This window comes from Arachis ipaensis, chromosome B3 (assembly GCF_059453495.1).
Source record: "Arachis ipaensis isolate K30076 ecotype BB chromosome B3, ASM5945349v1, whole genome shotgun sequence".
NCBI lineage: Eukaryota > Viridiplantae > Streptophyta > Magnoliopsida > Fabales > Fabaceae > Arachis > Arachis ipaensis.
In genome coordinates, this window is record NC_142438.1 from 134,792,763 (window position 1) to 134,807,596 (window position 14,834).

Below are 14,834 nucleotides of genomic sequence, written 5' to 3' on the forward strand. Positions count from 1 at the left end.
CATTTTAAAAATTATTTATGTACAAAAAAATTATTTATGTACAAAAAAATTATTTATTTTTAATACACAATCAGAAAGTAAATTTATAACTTTAATCTCTAAAGACTAAAATAAACCTAAAACTAATAAAGCGTGGATAGAAATAATAGAATGGATGGGTCATTGGCTCATGGTCATGGGTACTTATTATATGTACTATCAAAAACAACATTTAATTCTGACCTCTTCCACGTGCTCTAAGTATTCCATCTTCTCACTTAATTAATTTCTGAAGCTACTAATCTTATCCTTCAAATCAGTATTACTCTCAACTCTCAAGTTTCAAATGGCCAAAAAAGGAACACATCATCATGTAATTATTTATTTCTCTCTGTTTTCTACAACATATATATCTCATGAATGAAGTCATTGGTAACAATGGTGTTCCTCTGCTTACTCAGGGTTCATTGTTGGATTGAACCAACAACTAGTATTGTACTGCTACTCTACTGCTATCAATTTTAACTAAAACAAGTCATTAATCTACTCAGCTTTCTTATATTTTCTTAACTAAAAAAAATTATACATATAGGAAACTACAGTTATATTGAAAACAATCTGTTATTCGAGTTATACTGCTTTGTTTAGTAAGGAGTAATGTGGATCAACCAACATAATTATTTGAAGTTTATCATCTACCAATTTTCTTTTATTTTTTTGGAAGATATACATAGAAACAACTTATAAAACAAAATAAAAATACATATATACGTTTTATGGACCTTTTTTCCCAAGAAAAGTTCCGGCATCTGAAAATGCTTTCTTGTTTGATCATCCCCACTATATTTTGTTGAGGTTTTTTGAAGCAATGTTAAAGTCCATGTGACATACAGTATATTGTATGAAAATTTCTTATCTACTCTACAGCAAATCCATTTTTACTCCAAGTTGTGAAGCACTATATGTCTATATATATCATGGTGCTCACACACGCCAGCGCAAGCGCGCACACACACATATATTAAACCGACTTTTTATAAATTAAATATGTATAATAATAGTAATGGTGTTAAGATGATAAATAACATTTTTTATTTTTATGATTTATATATGTTGAAGAGTAGTTTAGAAAAGAGAGTTTTATATTAGATTTCTCCTATGTTCTCTTTATGTATGGCAAGTACATAGTATATAGTAGATTATATATAGTATATAGTAGATAAAAGAGAGTGTAAATGTTTTTCTACATGTATTTTGTACACCTACTTATGTAGCAGTTCTGCTGAAGCATGTGCTGCTAGTGCTAGTAATGGTCTCTTTTGAGAGGATATGCATCACTGCTACATTTGAGAAATGAAGATTCTTATGATCCTCTTAGGCACTTCATACATTTTTCCTCCACAAATCTACAGCTTCTGATGCTCTTAGTTACCTGTTGGACAATAAGACCAAAACCTCAGCAAATATATGTTATGTTGGGTCCATGTTATGTTATTCACAGCATAATGTAACTTATATAGTGGATAAAGGACAAGCAAGAATTTCATCTGCAACACAACTAGATGAATGAAGTCTAAAAATACTTACAAGATCAGACCTTCCTTTTGCGCTTGTGAGTCTTCAATTGCCTGATAATGTATTGGATAATTTCTTTCAGTGTGGCTCTCCTTCCCTCCTTCCAGTTCCAAATTTCTGGCACAGTGTACCTTCCACTGGAATTGTATTCTTCTATTTCCATCAGTGCATCTGTGACAGCCTTGTATACCACTTCACCATGCTCATCTCTCAGCAATTTCAGCTTTTCATCATTTTCATCTATTATCTTCTGAAATTACCAAAATTTCTCAAAACAATTACCTTGTCTTCGGTAGCATTCTTAACAATAATCTGACACGATTGAAAATATTGTATACCTGTAAAACACCATTGACCTCGGTTATTTTGAAAGGATGCCAAGCTGAATTCTTCAGATTCTCCTCCCATGATGAACATAGCATGGCGGATATCTCTTGCCATGGTTCATTTGAGTACTTCTGCGAGCACGAATCTCGAAAAGGTTTCGGATCTAATTCTCCCAATCTTTTAATTCCAAGTTGAGATCGACTACCGAACATGTCTTGTAAACTCTACAAGAAAAAATGATAAACAGTATGCATCTAAGATAGTTAATTGTGGCAGATTAATCATGTAAACTTGACTGTGTATGTGGCAGAATAAGGAGGGATGAAATCTTACATTTATAGATTCTTTACGAGCATCAAGTAGTTCTTGCTTATACTCTTGCTCTTTAACTACCAGGAAACTGTTAAGGTTTTCCACACGCTCCAAATATTCCATTTTGTCCTTCAACTGATTTTGAAAAGTTGTAATTGCAGTGTTCAAATTACCAGCACTTTCTTCATCACTTTCTACATCACTCTGATTGTGTAACTCCCTTCTTAACTGTATGCGACAGTCAAAAGTATAGATTCAGGAAAGCAAGTTTCAACAAAGATAGTAATTTAGATACAATTTAAAATATTCAATTGTACATTCAGATTAAAGTTCCATCTTTGAGTCACATCTCAAATGTAATTGCAAGTTTAAAACCCCTAAGATTCTCAAAATTTTTTTTGTCACATTCTCTTCTTGCTATTATCAATAGAAAACACAGATTTTAATTTTAACTTTGAAAATATGGACGGACATGAACTTTAGCTTCTAGGAACCATCTCAGCCAGAAAATGCTATTAAATACTAGTAACTTTGAAGATACTATTGAATGCAAAACAAAAGACAGACAAAATGCTGAGAATCCGAATTTTCAACCAAGTTATATAATTAAACTGCTACAATACTTGATGGGAATGTTTGATCACAGGAAACCACACAAGCATCCCAAATAATCAACAATTGAAGGATCTGATCAATTGTGACCTTTTGAATCTCCTCAATAAAATTTTTCTGCTGCAGTTCATTTAGGGCCTTACTCTCCTCCAATTGCTTGGTAATCTTCCCATGCTCTTCCTTTAAACATTCCATGTTATGATTCAAATCAACAACCATGTCCTTCATCTGTGGTAAATCTTTTTTTTTTTTTTTTGGTTTTTGGGGGGGAGGTGGAGAACAAAAAAGAAGCATAAGCTTAAAAGAAGAAAACATGGTAAACATATACAAGTAAATTCCAAAGATATTTTGAAAGCAACTCTCAGTTCAAAATGTTTAAGCCTGTGTATGGACAACCGTTATGGAAAATTTGAATAATTCTTCCTTCTAGGGATGGGAGGCTCCTTAAGCTAAAGAAAACTAAGAACTACGAGAACTACACTAGTTGGCTAAATATTTTCTTCTTTAACTCATTCACTCTAAAAGGGTTGCATATATATATATGGTGATTGCTACGGTGCCTAAAAGTGTTTGTCTAACTTACCAAAAAGGGTTAAAAATCAATATTTAGTTTTAAAAGTATAAAAGTAAATAATCATTAAATATTCAAAAGTTGTCATAAAAAGTAAGTTAGGCACCAAGTTATAGGCACCATAGAATTCACCTATATAATAACATAACACTATAACAGACTGTTGAACCTTCTACCCTACCCCTATGAGTCTATGACATCTCAAACATGCCCTAAAACCTTTTCAAACAATGACATTTGACACTCACACACACATTTTACAATATTCCTTCCTCCTAACAACAAATTTAGGAGAAAATGAGAAATAAATGTGTCACATAAGAGATATTGAGGGCAGTTTCAAACCAAAAATCAAGTATAATCCATGTAGAATTTGCAAATAGAAGTGCCAGTGCCCAGTAGATTGAAGAATATTTTTGACTTTCCAGCAAGTTTTCCAAAACAAAGGATGATGATCCATCACAAACACATTTCACCTATACCAGAATATAGAATACCATTGCAACATCCCTCACGGGGCTCATCTTTGTCGTTCTTCAACTTCTCAACCATGCTCAAAGCTTCATTGTACTTGCATTCCATTTCAAGCAGACATCTTTCTTTGTAATTAATTTTCTCTGTAAGCCTCATAATGAGTTTTTGCAAACAATCAAGTGTGTCACTATGTTTACACTCCATCTCGAATAGCTTGTGATCCCTCTTGTCAATTTCATTCTGAAGGCTCACTATTATCTTTCTCAGCTTCATCAGAGTCTCTTCACAACTTTCACTCTTCATCATTTGCAAACAATTCAGCCTACATTTGTGGGAGAAAAAAAAAAATCAGTTACTTCTTTCTGGATCAACTAGGATTAGGAGTTACAGACTTAGAGCAAAGAAACAAGATGGCCAATACAACTGAAAGTTGCGAACTTTCACCAACATGATGCAGCATAAATTTGGGGTTTCTATATGGAAAGAATGAATAGTAGTACTACCGCAACACTTACGAGTAAGAAACAATAAACAGAGTCAAGCGGTCAGAGAGTAAAGAAGGAATGTAGACATCATCAACATGTGAGAAAAAAAACAGAAAGAAAGAAGAAGATGAAGAAGAAGAATGGGGTTGAGGGGATACAAAACCTGAAAATGGAAAACTGAAACTTGGTTGTGTTGGGATGTGTCACAACTCACAACACAAACTTGAAGGAATTTTGTTTTAGAGCAGAAAAATGAATGCTGGCGCACCGGCATGTCTTTCACATGCAAACTTAAAAATATAATCCTTTATTCATTTTTTTAAGTACTTCAATTTGGCATGGTATTATTGTAAAAATGTACATTATTAGGTAATTAAATTCATATATCGTTTTTAAATAATTTTTATAATATAAATCAACAATAATTTTAATTATCCAATGATATATCATTAAATAGTAATGCCCAAAAAATATATTAACAAAACTATCTATTCCTTTTTTTTTTATTTTAATATGTATATAAGAAGCTTTATATCTTGAAAAAAAAAATACTCATCTAGTCATCTGTATGCTACCCCCAATATATATACTTATTTTTATAATTAAAGATTTATTTTATTTTATAATTGATGTTTATTATAAAATTCAGTCATCAAATCTACTAATTATATAAAATATATATTAAAATAAAAATATATTGTGAAAATATATATATATATATATATATATATATATATATAAACATATATATATATATATATATATATAAACACACATAACACAAAAATACATAATACCTATTTGGTAATCGATTTTTTTATGAATATATAATATTTTTTTAAATAATTTAATAAGAAAGTTGATATAAATTATACAAAAAAAAAGCCTACACTAAATATTGAAATATTATAGCTTAAACATGTACTTAGACAAGAATCTTTATTTAAGTAGTATTTAAGTAATATAGACGCTCTTTCTTAAGATCGGCTAGCAAATAAACTTTCGTTTTATTATATAACCGTCCTTTAAAATTATGTCCTATTGTAGTAATACTATTTAAGACGGGTTGAAAATAAGGTGATTGAATTACATTGGAAAAAATACAGGCATCAACTATCCATTTAGTATGTCCCAATTTAGCCTTATGCATGTTTTTTTTACTGGACAAAACACTTTTTAAAGTCAATTGAGATTTTGGAATAGTCCTTCCCTTAAAATAATTTCTAATTTGTATAACAACAATAGCTTTTCTCTTTCTTGTACTTGTATTTTCAAGCCATAAGATTACTCCTCAATTTTTTTTCCATCTTATTTTTTTTTATGTTCCACCAAAACTCTTCTGAATTGAAGTTAAACCTTTTTAGTGATTTTGTTACCTACTTTAATTTGTCTAAAAATTTTTGTAAGGTGATATTTCATTCTATATATCTCCCTCCATTATAAGTATTCAAACAAAAAATACATGTATATTGTGCCTTATGATTTTTGTCATACTTCACAGTAAAATATTCTTAAATTGGGTCAATTTTTCTTCAAGAGAAACCGGTTTGAAATTTTTGGATAGCATTATCTTATGGCGGTTGATTACTTAATGGTTGTTCCATCTAAATTACATACAAATTACAAATTACATACAGTAAAATAAAACCTCAGCCATCAAAATCTATAATCCAAAATTAAATTTATCACTATTTTTAAAAATTATATGAAAATTCTATTCAGTATTACAACAATTCATATAATTAACTGAAGAACTCACTGTTTTTGAAATTATATCAAAATTAAACTTATCACAATTTTTGAAAATTATATCAAAATGAACTGAAAAATTGAAACAATTCATATAATTAACAAAATAAAAAAATTAATTGAAAAACTGAAGAATTCACTGCGACATAGAGAATGGAAAAGGCTTAGAATTCACAGCAATAGAGTGGGATGTTCGGTAGGACAGAGGTGGCCAACTACAGAAGCTTCAAACCGACCAGCAGACGACGATGACGACAAAAGTTTCGAACCGACCTACCGACGACGACAGAAGCTTCAAGTGACGAGGGTGGCAACCACTGGTGGTCACTGCCAGCATCGATAGTGGTAGGGATGGTGGAGGCAACCGAGGCATTCCTTCTGCTCGTTGGAGAAAAATAGGAAATTAGGGTCGGAAGGGAGAAGGACTGAGGGAGGCATTCGTGAATTTGTTAAGGCTGCGTTTGTTTATTGTCTTTCAAATACATGGACACAAACACAAATGCACAAAGAGACATATACACAAAGATACACAAATTTTTTTATTTTGTTTGGTGATATTGGACAAGACACACCACTATAAACTAAATATCAATTTTACCCATATATTATCACCAATGAAATAAAGATAAGAGTAAATTATTAAGGATAAAAGAGTAAATATTTGTGTCTTATTCAATGTGTCTCAATGTCTCATCTGTGTCCCATCAAACAAACGCAACAAGGAACTAGATTAGTGGGTTTTCTTTTTCTTTTTCTGGGCTTTTAGGGCGAATTACAAAATCGGAACTAGCCGGTTTTTTAACCTATTTTTGTAGGACAATTCTAAAAATCAACAAAATCGACTAAATGATCAATTCACGGTTAATTCAGTTGAATCGTCTGATCCGGGCTAATTTTTAGAACCTTACTTATAAGTGATTCATCGTCTCTTATATTTACAGGGCATTTTTAATCAATCACTTGGATAGCTTTTAAATATGGCTTATGTTATTTATTGCCAGAAAGAAAATGGATTGCACGGATTATTTTGTGTCTATTTGATTCTCTTTACAGTTTACATTAACCTTTATAATACCATTGTTTGAGTGCACGACTCGTAATGCAAATGTTCAGTCTCTGTGTGGGTTTTTTTTTGTTCCTAGCAAGAAAGAATAAGTGAAGGGCAATTGAGTTTGACTGTTAATTTGTAAAAATGCATATATAATTCACGATTTTACTAAGAAACGAACTTTTTTAAATCTATAATTAACTAACAAAATAGAAAATGAATAAGGATTGAAAGTTTGGTCGTTAATATAGAGAATAAATTGTAGCTAAAAAATAGTGCCTAATCTTTTTTCACTTACTTAGCACACCAAAAATGGTTATAATTTTGCATATCAATCAATGCATTATATTGCAGTGACCATTCTTTTTTTGGAGTAGTGAAATGAATTACTAACAACCTCAGGCAATACGTTAAATAACTTCTGTTGGAACATCATATCGTATTAACCGATCATCCCAAAGACCCAACCAGATAAAGTTAATCTTATGACTACTTTAAATAGAATAATTTGAAATATTACTCAATAATCTTAGGAAACAAATACTACAAAAATATACTTAATTTTGCAATCTAAAAAAGAAAATTAGCAAGAGACTAATTAGTTTCACCATCTGAAAATTGTAATAGTTGTCGTTGAACAAAGTTTCTTTTGGGTCATAATCGCTGAACATAGTTGGAGGATGACCATTGACCAAGAAGACAAGAAGCATGGGAAAGGCAATGATTACCAAAATGGCAACAAGACAAATAAAGGAACTAACGGGAGAAAAAGGAATATTACATCTATGTCATTCACATGGCAGAGACAGCCCAAAAGGCTGCCGCAACGAGTGCAGTTTCATTCTCGTGATTCGGCAAGATATGCCCAATGAAGCATAAAGTGTCAAACGAAATAAATTGTTTACAAATTTCATAATTTACTTAGAACCATAAACAACCAAGTGGTGTGGCAGCCCTCCTCAGTCCTCCCAATGTTGATGCATGCAACCTCTCTTAGAATGCAATATGTTAAGTCCTGTAACCAAAGCCAACCTTTCAGCAATATAATCCAAATTAACTTTATGAATACTATAAATCAACTAATAATTTCTTGAGAAAATATGAAACCTGGTTGGCTAGTCACCAGGAATATCTAACCAACACATCGATCAGCCTTTAAATATCTTGCTTTCTTGGTTGTAGCTATACTACTCGAGAGGGGGAAAGAAAAAAATAGCAACCTAAATAGATTGCGTACCAATATTCACTTCATCCTCATCCTCCTCGCTTTCGTTTTTGTGATCTCCAGTTTTTTATCAGAAATTCTACTCCTTCTTGTAAAGTTGCTCTCCTTCCCTCTGCATAGTTCCATATTTCTGAGATTATGTAACGCCCACTAGGATTATATGCATTTATCTCAGTCAAAGCTGCCACCACTGCATTGTATGCTCCTTCACCCATCTCATTTTTCAGTCCATTCAGCTTTTCATCATCTTCTTTTATAATTTCCTGAAATGAAACGAAGGCACACCTTTTCAATCTAGACTAAAAGAGTCTAAGCATAAAATCAAGCGGAAAAATGTTTAACAAGGACACACCGTTTCTTTCCCATCAATTGTGATAACTTTGAATGGATGCCAATCTGGGTCCTTCAAATACTCTTCCCACAACGAACAGAGTTCTGTAGCCCTCTCTTCAGCCTCTTCCTCATTGTATCTTCTCGTAAAAAATTCAAGGAATGGTTTACCGTCAAGTTGTCCCATTCTCTTTACACGAATATTGCCCTGAGCTGGTAGCTCTTTAAGGCCCTGCAAGACACAGATTATAAATTAATTCGGATTTAATACTGAAGAATGCACCTAAGACAAACTTTTTTAAAAAATAATGGTGAATGTTCATTAACATAATTTCAATGATGAAATAGTGCAACACGTGAACTACAAATATTCACGATAGTTAGGTCTCTTAAGCACAGGTCAGTTAGGTGAAATACTCAAATAGTGATCAAGAAATCTTTAACCCGAGCCTTATTACTCTGAACAAACAAAACAGGAACCACTGGGGAGGAATTCACATGTATATTTTCTAAGCACTTTTCATTTCTAGCATTGTGGGAGGGGAAGACAGGTTTTAATCAATCAATTAATTTCAATTTCAGAGCACATAACACTGTGAACAGGCAAGCATAATTAATTAATTATCATTAAAAGCACAATCAGCTAGTAAATGAAATATGAAAGAGCGGTAAAACACAAATTTAAATAATCACTACCTAGAAAGGGAAGATATATCTGAAAAAATATACTTACCTCCACCAATTCTTTTCGAGCTTCTTGCAACTCCTCATTACTCTTACGCTCTTTAATGATTAGTGTTTGGTTCAATGCATCTATGTCTTGAAGTGATTGTTCCTTTTCTCTTAAATCCATATGTAAATCATCTACTTTCTTCAAAACTTCTGCATCATCATCATCTTCCATGTGCTTCAACACACTTAATGATCCTCTAAGTTGCTGAATCTCCAATTCAAGCTTTTGTTTCATATCCAATTGTCTTTCAAGCTGAATGATTTTAGCATGGAGTTCTTCTTTTTGCTTCTGAAAGATAGATGGACAAATATCATTAATACTCGTTGTGGGAAGAGATTAAGTTTTGAAAGCAGGTAACACAACCTTTTGGTCTTCAGCCAATTTCAACACTTTTTCATCAGCTTTCTGTTGTTCTATAGCAGCCATCTGAAGAGAGCTATTTCTCAATGTATTCTGAAAAGACAATGCATGGCACAAGTTATTGAATTATAAAAATGAAAATAGAAACCAAAACTTCTACGCCCTTCTTATGCAGACTATTACATTAAAGGATGTCAATAACAGCAGGAGCAAATTAGGTCCAAATTTTGGTTTCCAGAATCCTTATGTGAGGTCTTCGATGGGAGTAAAAGAAAAATTTAAAAAGACAAAATCTGGTGTTGCATAAAAAATTTTTTAGGCATACAACTTTATGTTTGTGACTCTTATCCCCTCTCTATTCTGCAATTTTCAAGTGAATAACATTAACATATGATCACTGGAAGGAGTTCATAATCTTAATCACTTTCCAGAAATTACCATTCTACAATAATGTCATCCTTGGTTGCTAACCCCTTACTCAAAGGCCCAAAACATTAGAAGTTTGGAATATCAATCATCTGATAATTGCCATAAATCATTTCTCTTAAAAGTTCAACAAACTATTACATAGATGTGCATAAATTGTTTTACATCTGACACCAACACACACAAAAGCCCATCAAGCTTCGAGTGAGAATAATGCATATGTGCACCTTGTATTGAATTCTTAATTCTTTCCTCTTTTTTAAGTATGAGGAAAGCAAAAATCATAGAAGTTCCAGTACTGTAACATAATTCAACGCAATAATAATAATAATAATAATAATAATAATAATAATAATAATAATAATAAAGAACTGTACCATAAACATAAATCCTCTCTCCAAGACACAAAGTTGTTAACGGCACGCAAATGAATTTTGTTGATCACAAATGAAAAGTCCAGGCATGTGAATGGCTCTATAACTAACAACATTACAATCCTAAATTGAACATGAACAATATTTTATTCTATTATTCTTAATTTCAATCACACCATGCTAGAGAAGATGCAGCAAAAATAAAGAAAACACTATACATACCTCCTCAATCTCTTCTGCTAACTTCTTTCTTTCACTTTCATTATGCGCCTCACGCTTTTCCAGTTCGACTTTTCGCAACTCCAGCTCACTTTTCTGAGATTCTAGTTGCCACTTAAGCTTTTCGTGATCACTAAAGATCCTCTGAAAGTGATCCCTTGCACTTGATTGTATCTTCTTTATCTCTGAATACAAAATTAGAATCTTGAGATAAACCATGTTACAAACATACCAACATATTAAAGTAACAATGTTAGCTCCTATGGTACAACCACCACAACAATGCAAGTAGTAGGTGGCAACTGAATTGGCTGTTTGCTGACTTGGATACCTCCAGACCCCAGGGAAAAAACCATCAATAAACAAAGAAAATGAAAAAAAAAAAACTCAAATTGTGATTTAATTGTCATCCAGAGACTGCTACGCTGCCAGTTATTTTGTAATCAAAGTACCAGTTGCAACACATAGTTGGCCTTGTACAACAAAACAAATAAATGAGAAAATGAAAACCCCAAGAAGTCAAGCTAAACTAGAGACAAGTAACTTTGGCCCAATATAACCGCATACCTTCATTATAAGCTTGAATGAGCTTATCTTTTTCCTCCATTGCCATGTCCATTTTGAGCGTTGTCTCATGGCATCTTACTTCTATCTCTTGTAAGTGTTTGTTCTTGACCTGAATAATGTTAGTCAAATTGGACACAAGTTTATCCTGCCTTCGAGCTTCTTCCTCCATCAGTTCAGATATGGTTTTGACATCCCCCATCTTTCGCAGATTTTCCCCAATGATATTGTTGGCGTTATAATCATCTGCTCGGGCTACCCATGCATAAAGACCAGACTTCTGCTCAGACTTAGCAAACCAATCTTTTTTCCCATGATGATCTGTTTCATATGCCCTTTCAAATGCCAACGCATTATCAAACCCTGGCCAGTTTTTATTGAACTCCACAAGAGCAGTTCCAGAGTGACCCCGGAAATTCCATAGAGGATTGACTCTAAACGGATTAAAACCCCTGCTTTTGTACTCATCCCTCAGCTTGGAACCACTTGCACCAACACAGCGTCCATCTTCTGCCCGTCTAGTAGGAATATTAACTACAATTCCAATCCAAGGCCACACAAACTGCTCATCAGAATTAACGTCATGTTTGCCTTTGTCCACAGGTTTTGATGGAACATCCACGGCCATAGCATCCTTCTCCAAATATTTCACCAAAGCCAAATGATTAGCCTTCTCTCTTGCCTTTCTCTTTTGTGAGCTACTCTGACCCACCCCAGAAGCATGTTGAAGGAGTTCCTTGTACAAATAATCCCGTTTCCTCTTTTTAGGGCAGAACGGGCAAGTGTAAGTCTCATCCGAGGTTTTCACATCATGGGTTCCATTTTGCAGTTCTTCATAAAATTTATCTTCGTATTCAGTGATTTCAGAGTCACTTATATCAGTATCCTCATCAGAGCTCTGAGCCATAACAATTTCTCCCAGGAAAAATTATTACAATACCTGAAAGGCAAAAACTTGATATTAACATCGCCATTTTCTTGCTGAAATACAGATTAATCCCATTCATTTTCTAAACATTTTGATCCTAAGAGAAACATTCAAAACAAATATCCCAATCACTTCGCTCAAAAGGATCCCATATCATGCTATGTTAAGCTGTCTGTTAAAAGTTAGTTGAACATGTTAGTTAACCAATTGGCCAATCAAAATCTAAACGCATCGGAGGTCAGTGCTAGGAATGCATTTTCACAAACATTTGGTGTAATACCCTCCATTTACCCAAAACAAAAGATCAAGCATGAACATGCACAACACGTACCCAATTATTCAAATATGCATGAAGAAAACATAATGCAAAATTGCAAAGCACATGCATGACAAGAACCGGAGCGTGGGAGGGATAATCCAAAGCGAGGAGAATTGACAAATTGAGAGAAATATGAGCTGAATTGACCTGAAGAAGAAAATGGAAGGTGCTCCCTGAAGGTGAACTCTGATGAAGTGAAAGTGTGAGGCTAACGATCTACATGAGAAGAAGAAACGGTGAAGAATCGGAGGTGAAATTGGGGGTTGTTTGACGCTCCCAACAATCTTCACGGGCTCTAATCGTAGCACAGTGGCCACTGCCCACTGTCACTCATCACTAGGGTTTGGAAATCGGACATCACACGCGCGGGGTTAGCGCGTGAATTAGAGATGAACGATTTGGCACAAAATGTGCAGTGTGGCTCGGCTAATTGGACTTGCTGCACTCTGCACCCAATTGCACTCAAAAACAAAACCATTAACCAAGTCCATTCGTAAAACAATTTTATAGAAGGGTTTTTTTTTTTTTTTTTACTAAAGATAGGAGACTCGAATCTGCAACTTTTTTTTTCAAAGATAATAGGTTATATTTCATTAATTATTAAAAAATAAAATATAAAGATGTCCAAAAGCAGGACAGCATAATAAAAGGTGGGGATTTCCCAAAAACACTACACTGAAGGTATTCATCCAACGGTGCGTGGTCGAAAAACGAAGAAAAATCTTAAAGAAGAAAGAATGATAAATCCAATTGAATGCAACTAAGAGCTTGCCTCATGGAGATGACAACCTAAACTGGGAGTTCTTTGGATTTCACGGAGCAACTTGACAGAGCTTGCTAGAATGGCAGACGGCATAGAAGTAGAACCTTCAAAAATCAACTGGTTGCGAGCTTTCCAGCAGTTCCAGCAAATGATGGCAAGCAATTGAGGATTACGGTCAGCATTCTTCAACGGGTTAAGTATCTCTGTTGATGCAGTCCACCATGTCCAAAAGTCGTTAGAACTCTGAGGGGGAAGACAGTCACGAAGATAACTCTGAGACCATACGTCTTTAATTCTAGAGCAATCGATCAAACAATGAGTGACTGTTTCCGTTGCTTCATGACAGCAGGGGCATATTGGTGATATAGATGGGATGCAGTGATGAATCTGAGCAAGCACCGGAAGTCAGCCATGGAGAGCTTTCCAGATAAATAGCTTAATTTTGTGAGGCAAGTTCAATTTCCATAGATCAATCCATGGCTTTTTCTGCTGCATATAATTAGGGCAAAGCTCCAGAGGCGGATGGTAAAATAAATAGTCAATTCTGTAACCTGAAGCTGTATCATATTGCTTGGATTTGTTCAATTCCCATTGCAATTTGTCCCTACTCTGTTGAATTTTAACTGACAAAATCCTGTTTGCAACGTCTTGGGGAAATAATTCTTGAATGAGATTCTGATTCCAATTCCTATCTTCAGTAATTAGATCTTTAACTCTTGGAACTAACTCAGAAATAGCCTGTCTATTTGGCATGTCAGAAATCATTAAAGGATACGGAGGAGGCAGCCAAGGATCCTCAAAGGTTCGGATATTCTCACCAGTACCTACAGCCCAATTGAGACCTTTTTCAACAATCTTTCGGCTTTCCAGTATGCTCCTCCATCCCCAAGAAGGTAAGACTCCAATTTCTGCAGTTATAGCATTACCATTGCTAAAGTATTTACCTCTTAGGATTTTGGATAATAAGGAAGTAGGCTGTGTTACAAGTCGCCAAAACTGTTTGCCTAAAAGCGCCAGATTTTGGATTCTGAGATCTTTAAATCCAAGGCCTCCTTCTTTTCGTGGGCGAGTCATAGTGTCCCAGCTAATCCAAGCCATCCGCCTTTCAGAACCTTTTTGTCCCCACCAGAACTGAGAAAGTAGAGAGTGAATTTCCGAAATTAAACCATCAGGCAACTTGAAGCAAGACAATGTATAAATAGGAATAGCTTCTCCCACTGCCTTAAGCAATACGTGTCTACCACCTGACGAAAGAAGATTGCGCTTCCACCCTTGGATTCTTTTCCGAACCTTTTCTTTGATCATACTAAAAGAAGCCTTTTTCGATTTAGAGACTGTAGAAGGCAAACCAAGGTATTTATCCTGAGCCCCAATATGATTAATATTCATAGAGTTTGCCAATAGTGTACGAGTAGTGGAGGGAGTGTTGTGGCTAAAGAATACAGCAGATTTATTAAGATT

At 34.1% G+C, this 14,834-nt stretch overlaps 3 protein-coding genes across 9 annotated transcripts in view; all 3 read right to left on the minus strand.

Moving 5' to 3' along the window:
• Positions 1 to 14,834, minus strand: part of LOC148572527 (nudix hydrolase 14, chloroplastic-like) — a 150,895-nt gene that overhangs the window by 99,609 nt on the left and 36,452 nt on the right. The window lies entirely within an intron of this gene.
• On the minus strand, positions 1,108 to 4,571 carry LOC107633764 (factor of DNA methylation 1-like). 6 transcript variants are annotated; one of them, XM_088509564.1, is made up of 7 exons: positions 4,499 to 4,571; positions 3,874 to 4,172; positions 2,896 to 3,044; positions 2,215 to 2,421; positions 1,893 to 2,105; positions 1,577 to 1,804; positions 1,108 to 1,411 (listed from the first exon to the last, which is right to left on the minus strand). In XM_088509564.1, the coding sequence occupies exons 2-7, from the start codon at positions 4,154 to 4,156 to the stop codon at positions 1,343 to 1,345; spliced, it is 1,149 nt and encodes a 382-aa protein (XP_088365690.1). In that variant the 5' UTR covers positions 4,157 to 4,172; positions 4,499 to 4,571; the 3' UTR covers positions 1,108 to 1,342. The 6 variants fall into 6 exon arrangements, with proteins under 6 accessions (XP_088365690.1, XP_088365692.1, XP_088365689.1 ...); XM_088509566.1 differs by having other exon boundaries at positions 1,567 to 1,804; XM_088509563.1 differs by having other exon boundaries at positions 1,577 to 1,801; positions 3,859 to 4,172.
• On the minus strand, positions 7,888 to 13,089 carry IDN2 (XH/XS domain-containing protein). Its single transcript, XM_016334672.3, has 8 exons — positions 12,758 to 13,089; positions 11,367 to 12,303; positions 10,803 to 10,984; positions 9,784 to 9,873; positions 9,421 to 9,708; positions 8,710 to 8,919; positions 8,370 to 8,620; positions 7,888 to 8,147 (listed from the first exon to the last, which is right to left on the minus strand). Exons 2-7 carry the CDS (start codon positions 12,268 to 12,270, stop codon positions 8,387 to 8,389), a joined length of 1,908 nt encoding a protein of 635 aa, XP_016190158.1. The 5' UTR covers positions 12,271 to 12,303; positions 12,758 to 13,089; the 3' UTR covers positions 7,888 to 8,147; positions 8,370 to 8,386.

Coding starts and splice junctions, on each gene's coding strand:
- IDN2 (XM_016334672.3), bottom strand. CDS start 12,270: ATGGCTCAGAGCTCTGATGAGGATACTGATATAAGTGACTCTGAAATC. Junction 9,709..9,783: donor AATTGGCTGAAGACCAAAAG/GTTGTGTTACCT, acceptor TCTATCTTTCAG/AAGCAAAAAGAAGAACTCCA. Junction 8,920..9,420: donor CTCGAAAAGAATTGGTGGAG/GTAAGTATATTT, acceptor TGTGTCTTGCAG/GGCCTTAAAGAGCTACCAGC.
- LOC107633764 (XM_088509562.1), bottom strand. CDS start 4,156: ATGATGAAGAGTGAAAGTTGTGAAGAGACTCTGATGAAGCTGAGAAAG. Junction 1,805..1,892: donor AGGTCAATGGTGTTTTACAG/GTATACAATATT, acceptor TGGTAATTTCAG/AAGATAATAGATGAAAATGA. Junction 1,412..1,576: donor CTCACAAGCGCAAAAGGAAG/GTCTGATCTTGT, acceptor ATTGTCCAACAG/GTAACTAAGAGCATCAGAAG.